The sequence below is a fragment of the Zingiber officinale genome, chromosome 8A (genome assembly GCF_018446385.1).
Source record: "Zingiber officinale cultivar Zhangliang chromosome 8A, Zo_v1.1, whole genome shotgun sequence".
Classification (NCBI taxonomy): Eukaryota; Viridiplantae; Streptophyta; class Magnoliopsida; order Zingiberales; family Zingiberaceae; genus Zingiber; species Zingiber officinale.
Window position 1 is genome coordinate 24,103,650 of NC_056000.1, and position 23,988 is coordinate 24,127,637.

General features: G+C 36.0%; 2 protein-coding genes across 6 annotated transcripts; one reads left to right on the forward strand and one right to left on the reverse strand.

Moving 5' to 3' along the window:
• Positions 1-427: 427 nt before the first annotated feature.
• LOC122008011 (vesicle-associated protein 1-2-like) lies at positions 428-23,746 on the reverse strand. 5 transcript variants are annotated; one of them, XM_042563580.1, is made up of 9 exons: positions 23,451-23,746; positions 23,261-23,331; positions 23,055-23,136; positions 22,847-22,962; positions 22,599-22,763; positions 22,463-22,510; positions 15,593-15,670; positions 883-951; positions 428-790 (listed from the first exon to the last, which is right to left on the reverse strand). In XM_042563580.1, the coding sequence occupies exons 1-8, from the start codon at positions 23,500-23,502 to the stop codon at positions 889-891; spliced, it is 675 nt and encodes a 224-aa protein (XP_042419514.1). In that variant the 5' UTR covers positions 23,503-23,746; the 3' UTR covers positions 428-790; positions 883-888. The 5 variants fall into 5 exon arrangements, with proteins under 5 accessions (XP_042419514.1, XP_042419513.1, XP_042419512.1 ...); XM_042563579.1 differs by having other exon boundaries at positions 883-966; XM_042563578.1 differs by lacking the exon at positions 883-951 and having other exon boundaries at positions 23,451-23,744.
• Positions 4,102-6,971, forward strand: LOC122008010. The gene is made up of 4 exons (XM_042563577.1): positions 4,102-4,247; positions 4,348-5,972; positions 6,059-6,455; positions 6,539-6,971. Exons 2-4 carry the CDS (start codon positions 4,456-4,458, stop codon positions 6,890-6,892), a joined length of 2,268 nt encoding a protein of 755 aa, XP_042419511.1. The 5' UTR covers positions 4,102-4,247; positions 4,348-4,455; the 3' UTR covers positions 6,893-6,971.
• Positions 23,747-23,988: the final 242 nt, after the last annotated feature.

The following is a 23,988-nucleotide window of genomic DNA, read 5'->3' on the forward strand; positions in this document are numbered from 1 at the left end:
ATCATTCTTCAAGTGCCTCTATTCGATTGATTTCCTAATCGACTGCGATCGTATCATGTCGACGGGATTTTAGATGGCCATGACTTCACTAAAGATGAGTGAGTCCGACACTGATCTACCTTTGTGTATGTATTGTAATTATCGAGGTAGAAAATGTCAGACAGAAAAATTGTGAATATCCATATCATGTCATTACAAAGACAATACAAAATATACTAGTGGAGCCGGATAGGTCATCCTGATCAATCGATTCAAAATATTAAATATATAAAAGATGATACAAAAGATTGTTTGTAACCAAATACCAAAACTAAAACTCTTACATGATTATGCATCCAACATCACTCATCACAATTTCATTAAAGAATATAATGCTTGTGTAACGACCTCTGAAAAGAAACATCAGCAAAAACAAACAATGGATGAATTGTGCTAGTAAATGTTATGTAGATTAATGATTGTAACACTATCATAATGAAAATTATCCATGTGAAACACCAATGCCCTTTCTAAGTTGCGAGCGAAAACAGGTAGCGATACATAGTACTGAGATTACACACATCCACATAAAGTTTAGCAAACGGAGTGGCCGTGAAACAAATACAAACAGAACCCACGAGTAAGTACCTAACGCAATTAATTGGTCAAAACAATGAGTCCACAGAACAGTTGCACGAACTGGTCACTTCTTGAACATGTAGCCCAGAACAACTCCAAGCAAGGCAATAATGATCAAAAACATCAAGGAGAAGCCACCTTGCTGCTTGCTCACTTCTCGCCTCACAGATTCCTGCATAGATCCAACATAGGCAAAAGTTGGCTTTGGAATTTGTTTTGGAGAGTTTAAACTTGATTAGCTAACACAATTTAGTGAACTTATACATATATTCATGCGGCCACAAGTATTTTGCTGCCTGCTAAAATCCAACATCCAGAACTGATGACAAAGTCCTTACAAGAAAGAGGCTGTTTAAGTATAACATTAGCTTAGCATATGAAGTACACGCAGGAATACTGAGGAAATCAACAATTTTTTTTTTTAAAAAAAACACAGAACATGACTCAAACAGTGTCCATCCTTTCATGGAAGATGTGCCTTTTTCATATATTCTTTAAAATATTAACAGCTGATCATGTTTCCCATTCCTAAAGTATGTTTCTCATTGTAGAAATGAAAAAATAAACAAAATATTTTGCCCTAAAACAGAGTTGATTTCTTAACTATGATTGTCATCGTCTATTCTGAACATACTTATGGCACCCCATGCTTATAATCAATGAACAGGTGGCATTGGGCATAAAGGGAAGAAGGCTGAGATAAGATTCAAAAAAGTCTGTTGTTGAAATACTTCATCGCAACTGTAGGGCATTTTGTTTCTATATTCATACAAGAGCTGGAATACTGACAGATTCTGTTTACGCCACATGCTTATAATCAATGAACAGATGGCATTAGGGTAAAAAGGGACGAAAGCCAGATAACATTAAAAAAAGACAGTTGTTGAAATACTTTAAAGCAACAGCAGGAAATTTTGTTTCTATGTTCGTTCAAAAACTGGAATACTCTGACAGATTCTGTTTATTCCATCAGTTGATAGCAGCAGAGATTTTTTTTTTAATTTTTTAATCAGCATTCAATGCGGTTCAAGGAAAGCCAAGGTTAGATTAGCTCCATAACAAATAAAAGTTCACATTGTAAGCAAGCTCTGGATCTATAACTGAAAGTCTTAGTAGAAAAAAAACTCCGCCCATGATGACTGGTCATGGCCGGTCCCAAGCCCGGATAAAGGAGGAGGGTTGCGTTAGGTTGTCAGCCAGCGTCAAACTATGACAAATATTCAATGAATGAATCCATTAAACTATTGTGCTAATGATAGGTTGTTCCCCGGAAGGAACGCGTTGCAGGTCCGACTGTAACGTCTCGGCAAGGACCGCTACATCTCCAGAACTCGGATGTAGTGATAAATATGCAAGAGTTCGCATTACAGGGTTCGATTGTAACGTCTCAGCAAGGACCGCTACATCTCAATGAGAACTTGGATGTAGTGTTAAATAGGCAAGAGTTCTCACATCATAGGTTAGATAAAAACAAATATGATAGAAAAACTAATAATCTAAGATTTGGAACATGGAACATAGGAACTCTCACTGGTAAATCAATGGAGGTAGTAGATATGATGATTAGGAGAAAAATTAGTATTTTGTGTGTACAAGAGATAAAATGGACAGGTGAGAAGGCAAAGATGATAGAGAACTCAGGTTTTAAGTTATGGTACACTGGAAAGAATAAAGCAAGAAATGGAATGGGTATTATAGTAGATAATTTGTTAAAGGATGAAGTTGTAGGAGTAGTTAGAAAAAGGAGATAGAATTATAACCCTTAAAATAATAGTGACAAAAAAACTATGAACATAATTAGCGTATATGCACCACAAGTAGAATTAGATGAAGCTACCAAATCAAGATTTTGGGAGGACTTAGATGAAATATTACAAAATATTCCACCAAATGAAATGATTTTAATAGGAGGTGATCTAAATGGGCATGTCGGAGTGAAAAATGAGGAATATGAGAGAGTACATGGGAGTTATGGATTTGGAACGAGGAATGAGGAAGGGAAGACTATTATATTTTGCGATAGCATATGACCTTATATTAGCTAATACGTTTTTTAAGAAAAGAGAAAAACATTTAGTCACATTCAAAAGTAGGAATAATAAATCTCAAATTGACTTTCTTGTTAGGAAAAAGGATAGAAAGATTTGTAAGGATTGTAAAGTCATCCCTGGAGAAAGCTTAACTATCCAACATAGGGTAGTAGTGTTGGATATACACCTCAAACATAGTATCAATAGAAAGAAAAATATATACAATTCCTAAAATTAAGTGGTGGAAGTTAAAGGATGGGAAACAACATATATTTAAGGAGAAGGTAGAAGTACAAGCATTAGGTGAAATATACGATGACTCTAATACAACATGGGATAAAATGATATCAAAGTTGAAAATAGTAGCTAAGAGTGTACTCGGTGAGTCAAAGGGATATGCACCACTAAGTAAAGAATCTTGGTGGTGGAATGAGAAAGTACAAGAGAAAGTGAAGGAAAAACGAATAGCTTATAAGGAATTATATATTTGTAAGAACGAGGAAAACTTGAAAAAATATACAATAGCCAAGAAAGAAATTAAGAAAGTAGTGAGTGAAGCAAAAAATGAAGCTTTTGAACGGTTATATCAAAAATTGGATACAAAAGAAGAGGAAAGAAACATTTATAGAATAGCTAAAGTGAGAGAAAGAAAAACAAGAAATCATAGCCAAATAAAATGTATTAAAGATGAATGTAATAGGGTATTAGTAAACGATGGAGAAATAAAAGAGCGGTGGAAGCGGTATTTTCATCAACTTTTTAATGAAGGTTTAGGTGATCAACTTAACTTAGGTAATTTAATTAGGTCAAATGAGGATAGAAATTTTAATTTTTATTGTAGAATTCAAACTTCAGAAGTAAAACAAACTTTAAATGAGATGCACAATGGAAAAGCCATTGGACCAGATAATATTCCGATAGAGGTATGGACAATGTTGTCAAAATCGCGAGTCGGAACGTAGAATCGTATGATTCTACGCATTTCTGGGGGCCTTCCGCGTTGCGTGCCCAGGCGGAAGCGGAATCTGGTGGAATCGTGCAGAATCGCGTGGAAGCGTAGCGGAAATCGTAGACTCGTAAGAGTCCAGCGATTTTCCAAGACCAGAAGGTCGATCGCAGCGATCGATCAAACACGGGTCCAAGAAACCTCGCTCCAAATAACACGTGCGTTTCTCCTTCAGAAAAATAGGGAGATCGGTCTGTGGACCGATCCACCTATGGCCTGATCGGTCCACAGACCGATCTGCAAGGGCCGATCGGCCTAGGGGTTGATCGGTCTGGGGACCGATCGGCCTAGGGGCTGATCGGTCCCCAGACCGATCAGCAAGGGCCGATCCCTATTTCCGCCTTCGTCACGTGTTTCTCACGAGTCGGTTGTCGTTTTCTGCGTGGGACAGAGGGACAGGGAGAGTTTCGGGACAGAAGATTTGATCTCAAGAAACCCTAGCTTTCCTAAGTCGCGTCGCGAGCCATTGTCGCCGCAACTGCTGTGCTTCGTTCTTCTTCAGCAACCATCGTCTCCTTCACGTACGCGTCTGTCTCCTCCTCCCTGTGCGTCCGGTGTGCGTCGACCGGCACTGTGACTGACTTCAATTAAAGGTACGCCATCATCCGCCTCTGTCCCTTCTCCATCTATCTCATCTGTGGGTCTCTGTTCTTTACTTCTTTGGCCGTCTCTGTCCCGTCTGCATCTCTGAAGGCTGTTGGCCACGTCTGTGGTTCGCGAGCTGCTGTTGCAGAGTTGCAGTGTCGTTGGTGAAGCTGAAGCTACGTGGTGGTGTTCTTGTTCTTCTTTAATTTCACAAAAATGAGTAGAGAAGCTAGTGTTGGTGGGTCTGGTGAAGCAAGCTCCAATAGTGGTGCAGCCATTCCAAGCGTAGCTTCCACAACTAGTGGAACTTCAGATTCCAAAAGATTGGCAGTGAATGCTCCTGGAAATAGATCTGATCCAGGTTGGAAACATGGAATTGCAGTTGATGAAAATCCAAAGAAAGTGCAATGCAAATACTGTCAAAAGGTGATAAATGGAGGGATTTATAGACTCAAGCATCATTTGGCAGGAACACAAAAGGATGTTGGAGCATGCAAGGCTGTTAGTGATGATGTAAGGAAGGAAATGTGGAAAATTGTATCCTCATTGCAAGAAAATTTAATAAAGAGGGCAAAGGAGATTGAAGGAAGATCAAGTGATTCAAGTCCTCTTGGCCAATATGAAGATGAGGAGGTGGAGGGTGCAAAAAGACAAAGGCGAGAAATTGCAAAGAATCCTGCTGATCTATTCAAGAAAAGGGGTGTGAGTAGTCAAACTACCATCAATGGCATTTTCAAGAAGAATTTGAGGGAGGAAGCTTGCCAAGGGATTGCCTCTTTTTTCTACAATAATGCTATACCTTTTCATGTGGCAAAAAGTGATGAATTCAAGAAGATGCTAGACTTGGTTGCAAGACATGGTATTGGCTTTAAGCCTCCATCCTACCATGAGATTAGAGTCAAGTATTTGAAACAACAAGTTGATTGCACCAAAGAAGTTATAGAGCAGCACAAAGCATTTTGGAAGAAAATGGGATGCACAATTATGACTGATGGGTGGACAGATAAGAGGAGGAGGACTATATTAAACTTCTTGGTTAATAGTCCTATGGGAACCATTTTTTTGAAGTCAATTGATGCATCTGATATATCTAAAACAGCTGACAAGATTTTCAAGTTGATGGATGAAATTGTTGAAGAAGTTGGTGAAGAGAATGTAGTGCAAATTGTCACAGACAATGCAGCAAACTACAAAGCAGCTGGGGAGATGTTGATGGGGAAGAGAAAGAGGCTATATTGGACGCCTTGTGCAGCTCATTGCATCGATTTAATGTTGGAGGATTTTGAAAAAAAGATACCAATACATAAAGAGACAATTGCACGAGGTAAAAAGATCACAACTTACATCTATTCAAGGACTGCGCTTATTTCTCTATTGCATCATTTTACCAAAGAAAAGGATTTGATTAGACCAGCCACTACTCGTTTTGCCACATCTTACTTGACTTTGGGTTGCTTGAATGATAATAAGGGAGCATTGATTAGAATGTTTACATCCAAAGAATGGAAATCTAGTCAATTTGCAAAGACTAAAGATGGAAAGGTTATTGAAAATGTGGTAATGGATAAGGACTTCTGGAAAAGCATTATTACATGCTTGAGGAGTGCTTATCCTTTGATCAAAGTCCTTCGTTTGGTAGACTCAGATGAGAAGCCTGCCATGGGGTTCATTTATGAGGAAATGGACAGGGCCAAAGAAAAGATACAAGCTGCCTTTAATGGTATTAAGAAAAGGTAACTTAATTTATTACTAATTATTAAATACTCGTATAAATTTATAATTTCTTGGAAACTAATTCAAATTTTTTCTCACTCTTTAGTTACTTGCCTCTATGGGAAATTATAGATGCAAGATGGGATAATCAACTACATCGGCCTTTGCATGCTGCGGGCTATTACCTTAACCCTCAATTTCATTACAGTCCTAATTTTAAAGCTGACTTTGAAGTGAAAAGAGGACTATATGATTGTCTACAAAGGATGGTTGAAAGTATGGAAGAAGTAAAGAAGATTGATGCTCAACTGGAAGACTTCAAATATCGAAAGAAATTCTTTGGTAGTGCAGTAGCCACTTGTGGAATTGAAACCAAAACTCCAGCACAATGGTGGGAATCATATGGTTATGAACATCCTGAGTTGCAAAAGTTTGCTATTCGTGTTTTGAGCTTGACATGCAGCTCATCTGGCTGTGAGAGGAATTGGAGTGCATTTGAGATGGTATTGCATTTCATTCTTGAATGAAATTACCTAGTTGTATGTGATTATATGAGTATGTGTTAATTGATTTTGTTATTATTTAGGTCCACACTAAGAGAAGAAATCGTTTGAAGGCAAAAACGATGAATGATGTAGTCTTTGTGATGGCTAATTCAAAATTAGCCAAGAAGAAGGAATTGAGGAAAGTCAATGACTATAGCATTGATGACCTAACTTCTGATGATGATTGGATTGTGGATGATAGTGAAAATTTAGATTTGGATGCTTCAAATGAAGATTTGGTTCCAGTTGAAGAAGGACCTAGTAGTGGAGCACCTCATGATGATTTGGAGCTGCCTAGTTATGATGATGATGAAGTTGAAGAAGGTGGAGATGCCATGGAGGATGCTGGAGATGAAGAACACATGGAGGATGATTATGAATTCATGAATTTATGAAGTTTAGACTTTAGAACTTGACTATTATTTTTCATGTTGTAGACTTATATGTTATCTAAAATTTGTGACTTATGACTTATTTTATGTGTGGATTGTAGAAGACCTTATAAATGTTTAGTTTAATCAAATGTTTAATGTGTTTTTGAGGTTATTAATCTTATGTATGTTATTTTCTATGAGTATATATATGTTTATATATAATTTTACATTTTGGTAGAAACTTACGATTCGTGTTACGATACTACGAGTTTACGATTCTACAACTCCCTTCCGTTTCAACGTAGAATCTCGATTTTGACAACCTTGGGTATGGAAGTGTTTAGGGAAACAAGGTATTGAATGACTTACAAAATTATTTAACATGATATTGAAAACGAAAAAAATGTCTGATCAATGGAGGATAAGTAATCTAGTTCTCTTATATAAGAATAAGGGAGACGTACAAAATTGTGCAAACTATAGGGGTATTAAACTAATAAGTCATACTATGAAACTTTGAGAAAAAATAATAGAAAAAAAATTAAGGAGACCACAGTGACAGAAAATCAATTTGGGTTCATGCTTGGAAGGTCGACAATAGAAGCTATACATCTTCTTAGACAATTAATTGAAAAATATCGAGAGCAAAAACAAGATCTACACATGGTATTCATTGACTTAGAAAAAGCTTATAATAGAGCCCTAATTATTTGGAGAATTTTAGAAAAGAGGGGTGTTAGCGTAACATATATTGAACTAATTAAGAATATGTATGAGGATGTAACAACCAGAGTAAAGACTTTAGGGGGAGTAACTGAAGCATTTCCAATAAAGATAAGGTTACATCAAGGATCAGTTCTAAGTCCCTATCTTTTTATACTAATTATAGACGAACTCACTGCGCACATTCAAGACACAGTACCATGGTGCATGTTGTTTGCAGATGATATTATTTTGGTAGATGAGACACGTGAAGGAGTAAATGCTAAGATAAAATCTTGGAGGGAAATACTAGAAGGGAAAGGTTTTAAGCTTAGTAGATTAAAGACAAAATATATAGAATTTAAGTTTAGCAATATTAGAAGTAATGAAACAATTGTTAAGATATGAGAGGACGAGTTGCCCGGAATCGAGAGATTTAAATATTTAGGATCATTTTTATAAAATGATGGAGGGATTGAGAGAGATGTCTTACATAGAATACAAGCAGGATGGGTGAAATGGAGGGGAGCGTCGAGTGTTTTATGTGACCGTAAAGTACCTCTTAAACTTAAAGGTAAGTTCTATAAAACCACAGTTAGACCTGTTATGTTATATGGAGATGAATGTTGGGTTATGACTCGAGCACATGAGCATAAGATGAGAGTTGCAGAGATGAGGATGTTAAGGTGGATGTGTGGACATACGAAGATGGACAAAATAAGGAATGAGAGCATTAGAGAGAAAGTCGGAGTTGCATCTATTGAGGACAAACTCCGAGAGACACGTTTAAGATGGTATGGACATGTACTTAGACGACCAATAAATGCTCCAGTTAGGCGATGTGAAACTATGATAAACATGCATATCAAACGAGGAAGAGGAAGACCAAAAAAGACTTGGTTAGCAACAATAAAACAGGATAAAATTTATTTAAATATAGATGATGATATAATAGGAGATAGAGCTCAATAGCATAAAAGGATTCATACAGCCAACCCCACCTAGTGGAAAAAGGCTTGGTTGTTGTTGTTGTTGTTGTTGTATTGTAAGCAAGCTCTAGATCTATAACTGAAAGTCTTAGTAGAAGAAAAACTCCAGGATGGCATTGGCTTTCAGCATAAACGAAATTAAGTGAGATAAATAAAAAAAATAAACATTATTATACCACTCTATAGTGGTAAGCATTGCCACTTGGAACAAGCAATATGCATATGCTACAAAGTACAACAGCAACAAAGTACATATGTGGAAAATCAGCACATGAAACCAGCAAATAAATAAGCACGAGAAATCTTGGGTTCCTAAAACTTGAATCACAAAAGATGAGACTATTTTAAGAAGATAAAGGGACCACAAACTACTACAGCAACTATTAACAAGCCTATTAAAGAATCCAAGCAGAAAAATCATTTTCTTGTAATTAAATATAAACAAAACGACAGGTTTTGAAGATTGATAAATTTGTAGAATGAGAACTTGAATTGGTATATAGCATGGTTTAAAATTTCGAACCATATCGGAGTTTCAATTTATAACCGGAACAATACGATTTCAGTATTGTATCGTGTCGTCCTGATATGATTTCGATATTTTTAAAAGTACAAAATATATTAATTTAAAATAATTTTTTAAACTTAAATATTAAAAAAATATAGAAAATTTAAAAAGGAAAAAATGTGGATTGCCCCACGAGCTGGCGGAGGCTGCAATGGCTCGCGGTGCTGGTGTTAGTATCGAAGCCGGGCGACGAGCGGAATGACAAATTTCACCCGTTTATGATGCAAAATTTTATATGTTAGTATATAATAGATAGAATTGAACCATATAAATAAAAACATAGCAAGCTCAATCATATAAGATGTTCCATAACAATCTAGAAAATAATTACGAGGAATATTTATTGTATTGCTAAATCTAGAGAAAGGGAATAGAGAAAATTAGGCAGCGTTAAATGTGTATAAGTTAATGGTTAAAAGATTCTCATTGATCATAAAACAAATGAGGAAAGAAGGAAAATTTATTCTACAAATTATTAAATGATCATTCTTAAGAAAATAAGTTTTGAAAATGAAAATTTTGCAAGGGACAAAGGAAAAAAAAAATGTACCAACTCAAGAGAATAATAGTGACATAATGTATTAGCCATATTAAGTTGAAACGTGATAAGAGATGAAGGGTATTAAGTTGAAACTTGATAAGAGATAAAGGGTTATCGAGAGAAGAATATGAGATGAAATAAAATTTTCTACAAAATTTGCTCTTACCTACTCAATCAAGAATATAAGATGAAAAGTTTTGTTAGTTTATCAATGATTATTGTGGTGAGTTTAGAACATTGTGGCAAAAGACGAATACGCTCGCCCCCAGCACCCCCGCCAACCCGTCCCAAGGCCAACACGGAGGAGGTAAACCACGGGCAGCTACTAGCCTTTGGAATAGTGATTAGCACATAAGGGAGGTATTTACCTCGACTTTTGACGAGATTCGAACCCCAGACCTCATTGTGGCAACACCTCATGCGCTAACCACTAGACCCATCCGAGGGGACATGGTGAGTTTAGAACATGAATGTATATTTACTGTTATAATAACTTTGATACTTAGATTCTTTCTAGCCCCTCCGCACCCATGCTAAATACTAGCAATATTACACTCAGACATTAACATTTCAAGTGGACACTTAATGTTCCTTTCCCTTCACATATTAAAAGTTCTAGAAAAAATTGTATGAAAATTTGATCCACACAAATGTATGGTATTCATATCTAAGTTCGAGTAACATAGTACACCAATGTGATAAAGGATATGTATGATAATGTAGTTTAGGTGCATTTGGTAAAATGGAATGAAATTGAAATGCGAATGAAATAGAATGTAGGAAAATGATACATTCCATTGTTTGGCTTTTTCTTTTCCGACCATGTTATTTGAGATAAAAGAATTCATACTTTTATTAAAAAGTGAGACATATTTATATACAAAACTAGGATTCTATCTTAGAAACTATAATTAAGGTAATTGACAACTATATTAGCTAATACATACAAATATATACAGTTAATACTCCCCCTCAAGTTGGAGCAAAAATATTAATCATGCCTAACTTACAAAGATAATCAACCCGAACCTCATTTAAGACTTTTGTGAAAATGTCCCCTAGTTGTCCGCCAGTCTTCACATATCCTATAGAAATTAAGTTTTGTCGAATTTTCTCATGAATAAAATGATAATCAATTTCAATGTACTTAGTTCGCTCATGAAATAGGATTCAATGCAATGTGAAGAGCGATTTGATTATCACAACACAGTTTTGCTGGTACTAAAATTTTAAATCCTACTTCAGCTAAGAGTTGATATATCCACATTATCTCACACACAGACTGTGCCCCCTATATTCTGACTCTGCACTAGATTGTGACAACGATTTGCTTTTTATTCTTCTATGAGACTAAATTTCCACCAACAAAGATATAATAATCTGAAGTAGATCTTCTATCCATTTTGGAACCTGCTCAATCTACATCTGAAAAACATTCAATATGAGTGTGCCCATTATTTGCATATGCGATACCCGGTCCGGGTGCTCCTTTCAAGTAACACAAAATTTACTTTAACGCTCCCTAGTAAAAAATTGTTGATAACATAAACAACTAATTACATTAACCAAATATGTAATATCTGGATGAGGACATAAACTATTGATGACATAAACTACTGATTACACTAACCAAATACGCAATATTGGCAAGGTAATTCAACTTTTCAACTAACCTAATATGCACGTTCTGAGTCATTGGAGCACTACAAGACATTACCCCTAATTTTCTTGTCTCATTTAATAGGTTGAGGACATATTTTCTCTGATATAGAAATATACCTTTTTTACTCCTTGTAACTTCAACACCCAAAAAATACTTTAGTACCCCAGTCCTCCGTGTGAAACTGAATATGAATGAAAATTTTAAGAGATGAGATTCCTGTAGTATCACTTCTAGTGATAACAATATCATCCACATATACAACTAATAGAATGATATCAGCTCGTGACTACTTGTAGAGCACAGAATAGTCAGACTTGCTTTTCATCATATCAAAATTTTCAATAACCTGACAAAATTTTCCAAACCAAGCACGAGGACTCTGCTTCAAACCATACAAATGTCAATTTTGCAATAGGAGAAAAAGTGTTAGAATAGTCCACACCATAGGTATGAGCATAGTCCTTAGTGACAAGATAAGCTTTCAATATGATAACTGACCTATCCAGATTGGCTTAAATTCTGAATACTCATTTGCATCCTATAGCTCATTTTCCTGAAGTAGATCGGCCAAGTCCCAAGTGTCATTGTCATATAAAGTATTCATCTCCTCTATCATTGCATCTTTTCAATCAGGATGAGATATGACCTCACGGATAGTTTTAAGAATAGAGATAGAGTCGAGTGAAGCAATAAAAGAATAAAAGGAAAACGAGAAGCCATTATAAGACAAAAGAAGTAGGGTAAGTAACGTTTACCTTTGCATAACGCAATAGGAAGATCATCGCTTGAGACTAGCTCTGATGACGAAGGAGTAGGTGAAGAACATGAATCAAGAGATTGACACCTGGAGTAGACTTGAATAATAAGAGGCTTGATAGGAATTGGCTCTGAGACAAATGCAAGAATGTGATAGACTACACCAACAAATCATCCTCCATCTTTTGACGGGTCAGAATATGTGAGGACGAGAAATAAGGTATATCTTCCATGAAGGTAACATCAATTCAGACAAGATATTTGTTAATACTGGACAATAATATCTATAACCTTTTTGAAGACGAGAATAACCAAGGAAGATACACTTCAAAGACTTGGGATCTAATTTAGTGACATGCGGACGAACATCCTAAGGTTCAGGAAACGACTTATTGGGAAAAGGGATTTTGTAAGGGATCTCACCATGTAGAACAGAGGATGACATGTGGTTAATAAGAAAACGTGTAGAAACTGCATTAGCCCAAAAATATTTGGAAATATTCATTTGAAATAAAAGAGCCCGTGCAGTTTCAAAAAGATGAACTTCGTTTTAATCTCAACACAAAATGCACAAAATAGAGAAAATAACTCAACGACTTTTCATCAAATATAACTAAGTAACACGAGAATAATCATCCACAAAAGTAATAAAATACCTAAATGCAATTTAGAGAAAATATGACAAGGACCTCAAATATTAGAATGAACTAATTCAAAAGAAATAATAGTACATTTATTTACTTTAGGACTCGAACTAAGACGGTGATGTTTTGACACGACTCATAATTTAATGAAGACACCATACTATATTATGGATAAAGCTTCTTGAACAAAGAGAGAGATGGCTGACCCAACCAACAATAAGCCTCGAAAGGAGAAGTGACAGCAAAAAAAAAAAAAAAATGGGAACGATGTGTCAAAAATGTAGAGGCCTTCATTCTCATCCTTTACCAATAAGTTTTTTTTCGCAATGATCAAGAAAAAATGAGATGCAATAGTTAAGTACGAGTTAGTTGACTGACAGAGAACAAATTAAAGGATAAATTAGGTAAATATATGACAAAAGACAGAGAAAGCAAAGAGGTAGGATTGATAGTACTAAACCCACAAACACACAATGGAGACCCATCAGCTAAAGTAACTGTAGGAATGTTAGCTTTGGACTGCAAAGTTGAAAAGAGACCAGAATTACCTATCATATGATCCATGGCACCGGAATCAATAACCTATTCAGAGGATGAAGAAAAAAGGCGCGTTGTGCTTACCTGAATCAACAATAGCAGTGACAAAAGAAGATGAAGACTCGAGTGATTCCTGATATTGTGAGAACTTGGCAAATTCATTCGTAGAGATAAGGACCGATTTATCAGAGGCATCAATAATGAACACAATATGAGCCAACTGTTATTTGCTGATTTTTGTAGTGAAGCTTTCTACGCTCAAACTTTGTATGACCTAACTTACAACGACAATAAATTGCACACAATACCACCAAAATTTGGCGTTTAAGTTTTAAAGTCCTATGAGCCACCTCCTTTATTTCCAATGTGACTAGTTGATCTCCTAGGCACATAATTAATATTGTGACTTACCAAAGCATCACTAAGCAGAACAAGTGTAGTACTTTCTCTACGGAGAACACAACTAAATATTTCTAGTAAAGAGAAGACCTCAGAGTCAAAGAGAGCTTGTGACTTAGCAGACTCAGAGTCAAGAGATAGGCCAACGAGGAAGCTCATGATAGTCATCTACTCTCGTTGGCGTTGTTGAACCTTCACTTTAGGGCTAAAGGTCAGCAACATATTATGCTCCTCTTATGTCTTCTTAAATGCCATAAAATAAATGATCTTGTTTTTCACACAGAAAAAGGCTTTGCATGCATACTTCATACATGAAGGGGAGATTCCTTTTTCCATAGTACAAAAATTATAAATAATCCATCAATTCTTTAACAAATTCACATTGATTGATTAAATCAATTACCTTACCATCAATACAATTCCGAATATGAAGGAACAAGCAAACATCCTCTCTGAGTCATGTCTGCTTCGAATCCTATTTAGGAAGATCATCAGTAATCAAATGACCATCTTTATCAATACTTAAATAAAGATGAACATTCTTACTCCAATCCAAATAGTTCGAATCATTTAACTTATAGTCGGTGATTTTAGATATCATAGGCACCACATTCGTCACAATGGAAAACTTATCCTCAACTATAAGACTTTATATCAAAAGAAGTCAAATAAGAGAAGAATCTGAAGGAAGTTTCAAACCAACAAGACACAAACAAACCCACGCACCGATGAGTGCAGGCACGTCCCTGCCTAAAGTTGCAAAACCCACAATTAGCGATTGACCAGGAAGGAGGAGGAAGATCAGCCAAGACATAATGGCTAATGGGCAGTGAGAATGAAGGTTACAACGGAGATGGAACCCTAATTTCAAATCTCTAACGCTCTGATACCACATTATTTGACATAAAAAGAATTCATACCTTTATTGAAGAGTGAGGCATATTTATATACAAAATTAGGAACCTATCTTAAGAAAGAATCTATCATATGAAACTATAATTAAGATAATTGACAACTAGCTAATTGATAGTGATATTAGCTAATATATACAGATGCATACAGCAAATAGACCAATTTGTACCTTTGATCTAACTTTTTTTAATCTACCAGTCACTTTGACACACCCAATTTGTATTCACAACATTCGACTCTATCAGTTCACTCAGCTTGCGAACTCATCATGGCCTCAATAGGCCCACCAACTCATTCCATCTGAACAATCCACCTGATTCACTCATTTTATTTTTCTCCATTTTAATTTTAAAATAATAACTTAATCAATACTACTACATTTAATAGAGGTGAATGAAATTTTCTGCCTCTTGATCTATGAAATAAATGAATAAATTACCCATTTCTTTAAAATGGATCATTTCACCTCAAACTGTCCGTCCAAATATTATAATGGAATCATAAAGGGAATGAGAATTCCCATACAATTTGATTTCATCCTACCATGATAATCTTAGAACTACTACGCGTAACAGCGTAACATTTGAAGCATCACAAACAATGGTCCTTATCATTTTATAATACCAGATGAAATTATAGGTCATATTAATGACAGATTTCCTTAACGCATGTTGTTGCAGAAGGTAGTAATGTAAATAGATTAAACTCGAAATATGAATTGTGGAGAAAACCATTAGAAACTAAAGATTTAAGCAAAAGTATAACAGACATGAAAAATTTAGTTTCACCACTAAAACAATGGAGGAATGGTTAAGATCAATGAATATGAAATTCCAACACTAACTGGGTTTATCATTTTTGCATAGAGTAAATCCATGTAGCTGATCCTAAAGAGTTGAGATTAATGGCTAGATGATTATAGTGCATAGCACCTTGCAACGGTTTGTCATATGATAATATGCCAGCATGAGAAAGAATCTCAGAACATGGTTAACCATGCAGAGACTTACCAATTCCTGTTGAAGTTTCTTGTTTTGTTCAATAGCAGAAATCTTCTCCTCTGTCAACTTTGTAAGTAGAGCAATATTCTGGATGAAATAAATCAGCAAAATATAAATGCAAAAACGAGAAGTACTTACAATATCACATTAGGAATTGTGAACTGAAAAGCCAAAAAAGTGTTAACGAGGAGATGAAAATTATGCACTCATATGTATAATCTCAACACAACACTAGATACTTTAATGCAATATGTTTAAAAACCAAAAGAAAGCGAAAAACTGGAGACACAATGAACATTTTCTATACACTCAAGTTGTAATATCTCACAACCTGGATATTTATATATTCAAAATATCAATTAAATTGTTAGGGTAGTGAACTTGCTCATGTGGTAGAGCAGCCTATTGCAACTAATGATCAATCAAGTCCACAAAATTTATCTACCCAGTTTTAAAGAAAATGTCTTTTTGAGTTAGTCTAGTATATAGTGAATGAACATTAATCATCTAATTGAGTTCAAAATGTTGCAAACCAAATTAAAATAATGAACTCTTTACCTAGGAGTCACTGAGGTAAAATTATCAATAAATTAACTTGACCAAGTAAATCAAACATCAAATTTCAATATAATATAATCATTCAAGGATATGATATATGAAGAAAAGTTTTGGAAGATGCACATATGGTTTGAAATCTCGTAAGGCGGCAAAGTCAAAATATTTTGTTTCGATAAATTATCAAACCTTGACATCACTCACATGCAATGTCGCTCTATCATGTTGATAAATATTTTGTCATGACAACACTCAACACCGCCTAACATGCTATAACATAGGTCAAATTAACTGTGATAATATATTTCGTAGCTTGTGTTCATATAAAATACTATTAAAACTATACTATTTTAGATGGAATACAAAGCCCAAACTATAGTTGTTTTGTTTTCTTCTTTTGTCTTTCATCTCATTCCTCCTTCCATCTCTAATTCGCCACTGATACTATCTGAATATTGGCATAATATCAAACCAATATGATTCCAATCAAAGACAAAAATTCCAACATGGCTCGAAATTTTGAACCATGGATACACATAGGAAAAATAGTACACCAGGGTGATGATAACAAGCAACTTAGCATCTGCCACTAGAAGTAAAGCAAGATTTCCTTGTACTTGTAAGGGAAAGAAAACCCCATATCTTATCAGAAGAGGATAAAGAGAATGAATCGTATTTGGAATCAAACCAGATTATATTCTAAACAAGTTGCAAGTATAAAGTGTCTTTTTCCAACTCATAAAAATTGGTCTAACTCTCGTAAAATAAATGAATTTTCTTAGTATATGGAGGTTAAGACAAATTTCTAAAATTGGTTTGTAAATGAATTTCTAATAACTTAATTTACGAAAGTTCAAATGAATTCCAAAATTGGTTTGGAAACGAATTCTTATTATCTTAGTAGGTTCAGGAATTCTAACCCTCCTAATATAATAAAGACCAAGTCAATGCATCACTTCTCGCTTTCTTCAATGGTGATGTGGAGCCAGTGTTGTTGGTCATGCTAGAGAAGCACATAACAAATAACAAGTACACTTGCACAGACTTTGGTTCCACCATGCCTTTTCCTAATGATCATTGCAGCATAAAACAATTATACACAAGCCGATCCAAATGGAAGAATTCAACCACTAGGCGATCACGTGATTGTATTATCATGGTTGTTTGTAATGAACAATGCAGCCATAAGCTTTAAGTCAAATTGTTTATATATGGGCAATCCTCAAAAATAAGAGGCAAGTTCACTGGCCATTGCAGGGCATGTAAGGATACAAATTCTCTGGCTTGAACAGGGGGGAACCTACTGCTGTATGGTAATGCAAACTGCAGCCAATCCATTATGCACTGATTTCTATACCACTGACAAAATTGAAGTTTCAATATCCATTAAAAAAACTTTACAAGAAAATTCAAGTGTCATCCATCAAAGAACTGAAATTTCCTAAGTGAGACAAGGAGATGCCCTTCTATATTGATGTGAAAGCTGTAATAGCTAGTTCTAATGTTAATTTCCATTGTTGTGGGATCAAAATTAAACAAACTCTTCATCAGCTAATCAATTTGTGGAGAGCTAGTTGTAATGGCTTTGTTGAATCAATGAGACAATTGCTTAGATTGAATGTACAGCTTTAATGTTTCTCTGCTTTAGCATTTATCTAGGCAAGGTAGAGAGAAATATTTTGGAGATATAAGTTGCAGAAGGATCCATGGAACTCAAGAAGTAAGAAAAAAGGTTAATAAATGTGTGGTTATCAAACATCTGTAGAGGCAAATAAGGCAGCAAAGGTGAAGTTATTGCAGGGATGCTCCATTGTAGCAAAAGGTGATTACGCTCACCCAGGCGCCCCTCACAACCCGTCCCCAAGTTATGTGAAGGAAGGTAAATCATAGGTCAGCTCATAGCCGAGAGAGAGGTTTTTGCATGGATGCTCCATGAACATGTGCAAGGTGTTCATCACCATTCCTGATGTGTGAAGGCACTAAAAACACTGCTATTAGGACAGTGCAAAAGTGTCAGAAAACCTGTTTGAAAAAACCAACGTATGAGAGATTTGTATCTGGTGTGCTTTATATTATGTGGATTACTTGGATTCTTTCCATGTAAGAGATTTTTACATGGAGTTACCTATGGTTAAGCTTAACTAATATGTTACGTTGTGAAAATCTTTTATGCGGATTCATAAGTTGATCGATTTTTGAAATATTACATGCAAAATGAAAACTTATTCATTGTGTTGTGTTATAAACTTAATGATGTTATGCATAATTAACATAATTCACTTCATTTTTTAAAATATGAATGGTATATGTATTTCATGGTTTAAAATCTCGAGCCATTTCGTCCAATACACACGAAACATCTCGTTCTACCCGTGGACCGGCACTGGCACAAGCACACCTATGGTGTCGGGCACCGCAATGCATCCGGACGAGCTGCACAAGCCTGGCAATGTATTCGAACAGGTCGTGCAACCCCGAAGACATGTTCGGACTCATCGCACGGGCCCACGGTCGCTGGCGGCGTGAGGGGTAAGGTTTTTAACTTAAGTTTAATTAAATAACTTAGACTAATAATTTTAATTAACTCCTAATTATATTGGGATAATTTAAATAAAACTTAATTAAAACCTAATAAAATTATCTCATTAATTTAATATATATTAAAAAAATATTTTTAAATATTTAGATTAAATTTTTATTTTTAGTTTATATATTTTATATTTAAAAAATATCGAAACTATATCAACGCGGCACAATACAGTGCCGAAACTGTATTGTTCTGATGCGGGACCAAAACCTCAGCACGGCTTGAGATTTTAAATCATGATGTATTTTCCAAGTAGACCTCCGTAAATATGTTTTTGAAAACATTGGTTTATATCAACTTAACGGAGGAGAATGTTCTCATTCCTCGACCACTATGCTAAATGCAATTTCATTGGAAAGCAAAAGGCAATACTGAATTAACCTAATGATAGAGAAAAGCCTGTCATATCATTGAGAATAAACTAGGAAGCGGCATCATATCGTAACTAAAGCCATGTATTATCAAATTCAGGCCAACACTATAGAGTTGCAGTTACTCCTGCTCAGTTGATTTTTTTATTAAATTAAAGGTTCTTATAAAAAGCCAAAGAGAAGAAGTGTCACGGCTTATAGCTCTTTACTCAGTACGCAACAATAAACTTACAGTCTAAATTTTTAAAGGGAGGACTAGGGGGGCCTAATAGCACATATCAATCTAAGGTTGGGGGAATTAAGCAAACTAATGGCGTTGTAAGCATGAAAATCAACCCACGGAGACAAGGAATGCAGATGGACAAAGTTAGCTATAATAACAATGTCAAATCCATCATCATAAGCAATGTTCCATGAAGACTTGGGTTATCATGGTTGTACTAAAGAACATTGAAAATCCTCTGAATTTCAGGAGGAGAGCTATGGATCTAGAGGGACAAGTTGCATAAGGATGCTTTGAACTTGGTCTGTAGAGGGGATATGAGCTACTACTTGCCAAGGATGGGCAAACGGTTTAAGAAAATAGGCTTGAACAACAAGCCAACTGTGGTGTCAGTGTAGGCCACCTCAATCCGAAAAATTCCAACAAAGATGACAAAGTTATCCTAGATGAGTAGCTTGACAAAGACAATATGAGTTCCTTTGCAGCAACTCCTGTGGCACTTAAGTTTTGTCACAACAGAATATGTGAGCATGGGCTATCAATCTGTAGACCTTGCAACATTAGAACTTGGTGGTTGTTCCAATGGTATTTTTCTCCTAATTTTGAAGAACAGCATAATATAAATGCATATTGGTCGACCTCATACGTAATAACTACCTCAAAATAGGGACAAGTTGGAACAAGGAAACTCTCTTTGATTTTTCAACAATCTACCCTTGCAACAACCTGAAGGACTTCGGAGAGGCATAAGAACTATGTAGGGAAAATCAAGAAAAAAATATACTCAAAATTAAAATTGAATTTTTGGAGTAAAATCCAACTACATTTAATATAGGCATATTGAATGTGGGGCTCAATGAAAATAATTTAACAATGGGAAATTTACGCAATGATTTTGCAATCTCCCTGTCCTTCCAACATAACTTACAGGGCAAAACAAAGATATTTAGATGACAAATGGCCCCATCAATTTCATTTGAAACACTTGTTCCTTTCTTTCTTCAATTGGATGCATTATATGAAATAGTTTACCTCTTATAACTGCACATTAAATGACAAACATTAATACGGTGCCTACACCCACTGCAAGCTTACCTAAACTAGTACCTAATTACAACTCCATTTGCTCAGAAACACAAAATTATCATATGTAATCAGCAGTAAACAGATCTGTTTCCCTGCATATAACATCCACTAAGGCGCTTATTTTAAACACTCAAATGATCCTGTCACTCCCATCCAAGCTGTGAGTTGGTTTTTATACTATGTTAAAGTCCAAACAGAAGCTCGATCTAAATGAAAAATAGTTGGCATCTTCAGTGAGGGTCTTTCACTCAAACATTCAAAGGACCACAGCACCATCCCATGTGAGACTATGGGAGTGGAACACCCTCAAGAACTTATGTAAGTCGGACTCGAATAAAGTTGATCAAACAAGAATGTAGATCTACATGTCCAACACCCCTGCTTCTAAAAACATCTAGGTGTGATCAATTAGGGCGCCAGGTGTCAACTCAGATTGTCAATGCAGGTGGTTGATACCAGAACAGAGGGGGATATGAAGAATTCAAGTATTAGAGCTAAAAGAACTGACATATACCAAGGTGTGGTTGAAAGAAGTCTAATACAACCAAAAATAATTAACCACTTAGGTGGAGAACCTCTGCAAACTTTTAAACTCAAAACCATGCACTGTCCCATGTAGGAGAATGTATCCAAGAACATCCCACATGTTGTGAGTGGTTCCCAAGGAGTCACACATGGGACTGAGTAAAGGAGTCTTTAGGTGTTTAAGTGGAGGGTTCCTCACTTAAGTGGCAAGCTGTTTTGGAAAAGATAGGGGCACTCCCAGGCCTTCCTACAGTATTGCAACAGGCTCACTACACCATATTCATCAAAATGGACAACACATATCCGAATCAGCTGAATTGGATCAGGATTAGCCTTCCCAATTTTGTCCAAAAAACAGACATCAATCAGAAAATCACACACTTGTTAGATTTGGCCATAATCAATAGAGATATAAATAAATCACGAAGCAGAAGTAGAAACCGGTTAAGGATTTTCCACCTCAATCCAAAATTGATTATTCTTTTAAGAATCATAATTGTCTAGCCAATCCAGAAAAACTTCCAGTTAAACCTTACAGATAGAAGAAACAAAGTGGAAAGATATGAAGAATATGAGCAGGATGTCCAGAGATCGGGCATATGGTAACAAACTAATTGCTTATTTTTCCATTTTCATATTAGAGATAATAAATCTAATACATCTAATATTAAGGTTTTTAAGATTGAGTAGTCCTGATATCAATGCTGATTTTCGAACTATGCACAACTTTGGCTTGAGAGGACATGTTGAGGGTTCTCCACATTGGTGTGTTGAGGGTGTTCCAGGCTCATATTTCCACATAAGAGAGTTGTGGTCCTTCGATGTTTATGTGGGCAATAATCACTATGTAGTTAGCTAATTTGGTTAATTCAAAGTACTCTCAAGCCTTTAATGGGATCAAAGTGATCCCACCCATTTCGGCAAGAGGTGGCTTGCTGCATGTTTATAGTCACACATGGCCACATGGGAGAATGCCAGGTTCATTTTAGGTGTTTAAGTGAGAAAGGGCTCAAGATAAGCAGTTAGTTATTTTAAATTTTACTGTACCACTTTGAACCTTTAATAAGTAATCATAATATCATCACACATCCAAAGATTCATAGATGTTTTAGTAATATCAGAGAAGAGAAATATAAGCATAGTTAAGTATAACAAACCACAAAGTTCAACTATGAATGCCATGCACTATTACCTTTGTTTCACCTTGAGGAGTTTACTAATTACAGTGAACAAGTATTTCAACCTGGTACTCAAAAGTGGATCATGTGTATATATTGTGCACAGAGGAAAAAAGGCAATAGAAACCAGGAATACTCTACTTGCATTTTAAGGTGAAAACATAAGATTAGAGAAGATAGTTGACAAGGAAAACTTAACCAACCACAGTTGCGAGATTTGTAGGCATGGTTTAAAATAAAACAGCCAATAGAAAGCTCAAAAATTGTCTTTTAAGATGAACAGCCTGCTGCGGATTTATGAATTTTCTTGATGAAAGATATACAAAATTCTGAAAACAGAACAAATTAACTTACCTCAGATGGTTTTTCTTGTTGAATACCTTCAGCATATGCTCTTGTTGCCTGTGATATAATCAAATTAATATCACAACGTAGGCAAATATATCTATATATATGTGAACAAATAAATAATAATAGGATAAATACTCACAGCTAGTAGTTCCGAGGCATTCAGATTTCCATTGTCTGACAGGGATGGCCTAGGGGATGAGCCCTCCTCAGACCCCTCAGGCACTGGCGAGGGTGGTTGTGGTGGTGGAACATATAAAACTCGCAATTTAACCTCATCTACAGCATTTGCTGACTCCTTTCCAAACTAAACAAAGATTGAACATGATTAGCAGTGGTCAATTTATAATAATACTCATGGCAGCACAACAAATCTCAGAAGAATATTACCATTTCAGTGGTGACATCTTTTGCAGAAGCACCTTGATCAATAATCACACTCTGAACAAGAAATTTGTCCTTACATTGCATGTCAGGAGGAGCTTCACGTTGAGCTTGCATTGTAACTGAAGCAAGGCATTACCCTTTCTAGATTAAAAATGCACCATTTTTTGTTTCTAACAATGGAAATTTAGGGGCCAAGACAAGAACAGCAAACCAATGACATCACACGTAGATCGGGGCAGAACAACCCCCGAATTCGGCCTGACACAGTACTTCTTTGGGCTTGTCGTCTTGACCTATTATGGAGGCCAAAATAAAAAAATTCCAATTTTACTCAATGGAATGCACGAAACTTAAAGATTGGACTTTCTAGGGCTTAAAAAAGAGGGGCATAAAACGTAAAAGAAGCTAAGACGCAACCTTAAACGCGACATAATTGTCCGACTTGTTCGTTAGCTGCAGAGAGCACGAGATCTGCTTCTTCAACTCGACTGCCGCGACAAAAATCAAACCAAAACTCAACGAACAGAACAGGAACCATTGGACTGAAAGAATCTCCCAACGATACGACGCGGACAAAAAAGACAAAGGGCGAGGGTATCGGACTTACAAGGAAACTTGAGCTCCAAGGGATCGATTTCCAGCAACTCTCCGGAACTCATCTTCAATTCGCCTTTAAATCTCCGCCAGGAACCACTGCAGCGATCGAGAGGAGGGGGAAAGCAAACAGAGAATCGATGGTGGAAATCTTGTTTGCAAACGGAGAATCGAGGAATCGAAAGAAACGGAGAGGAGGGAAGAAAGGGAAGTGGAAATCTTGTGTCCTCGTGGATGTCGAGCTACCGATGACGACGACGGGTGGGCGATCGTGGTAATGGGGAAGGTGGGCTGCCCTTTTATTCCTCTTTTTATTATTATTATTATTATTATTACCAATTCATTTTTCGTCCCAAACGGACTCAAGATTAGTAATCTAATGGCAAAATTACATTAACCCCTCCATAATTTATGATAATTCGATTTAGAAAGTATCCTAAGGAGAATGATCGCTGGCGATGGAGCATCCCGCCGACAAATTAGGTCGACAAAATCAATTAGTACTACAAAATTATAGATTTGCATTCCAGTTAAATGGATACATGTAGTAC

Excerpts from the sequence above, each read along its gene's own strand:
- LOC122008010 (XM_042563577.1), top strand. The coding sequence starts at position 4,456 with ATGAGTAGAGAAGCTAGTGTTGGTGGGTCTGGTGAAGCAAGCTCCAAT. Across the intron at positions 5,973-6,058 it reads TTTAATGGTATTAAGAAAAG|TTACTTGCCTCTATGGGAAA; the intron begins GTAACTTAATTT and ends CTCACTCTTTAG. Across the intron at positions 6,456-6,538 it reads ATTGGAGTGCATTTGAGATG|GTCCACACTAAGAGAAGAAA; the intron begins GTATTGCATTTC and ends GTTATTATTTAG.
- LOC122008011 (XM_042563578.1), bottom strand. The coding sequence starts at position 23,502 with ATGAGTTCCGGAGAGTTGCTGGAAATCGATCCCTTGGAGCTCAAGTTT. Across the intron at positions 22,511-22,598 it reads ATGCCTCGGAACTACTAGCT|GCAACAAGAGCATATGCTGA; the intron begins GTGAGTATTTAT and ends ATTATATCACAG. Across the intron at positions 15,671-22,462 it reads AACAAGAAAAACCATCTGAG|AATATTGCTCTACTTACAAA; the intron begins GTAAGTTAATTT and ends TATTTCATCCAG.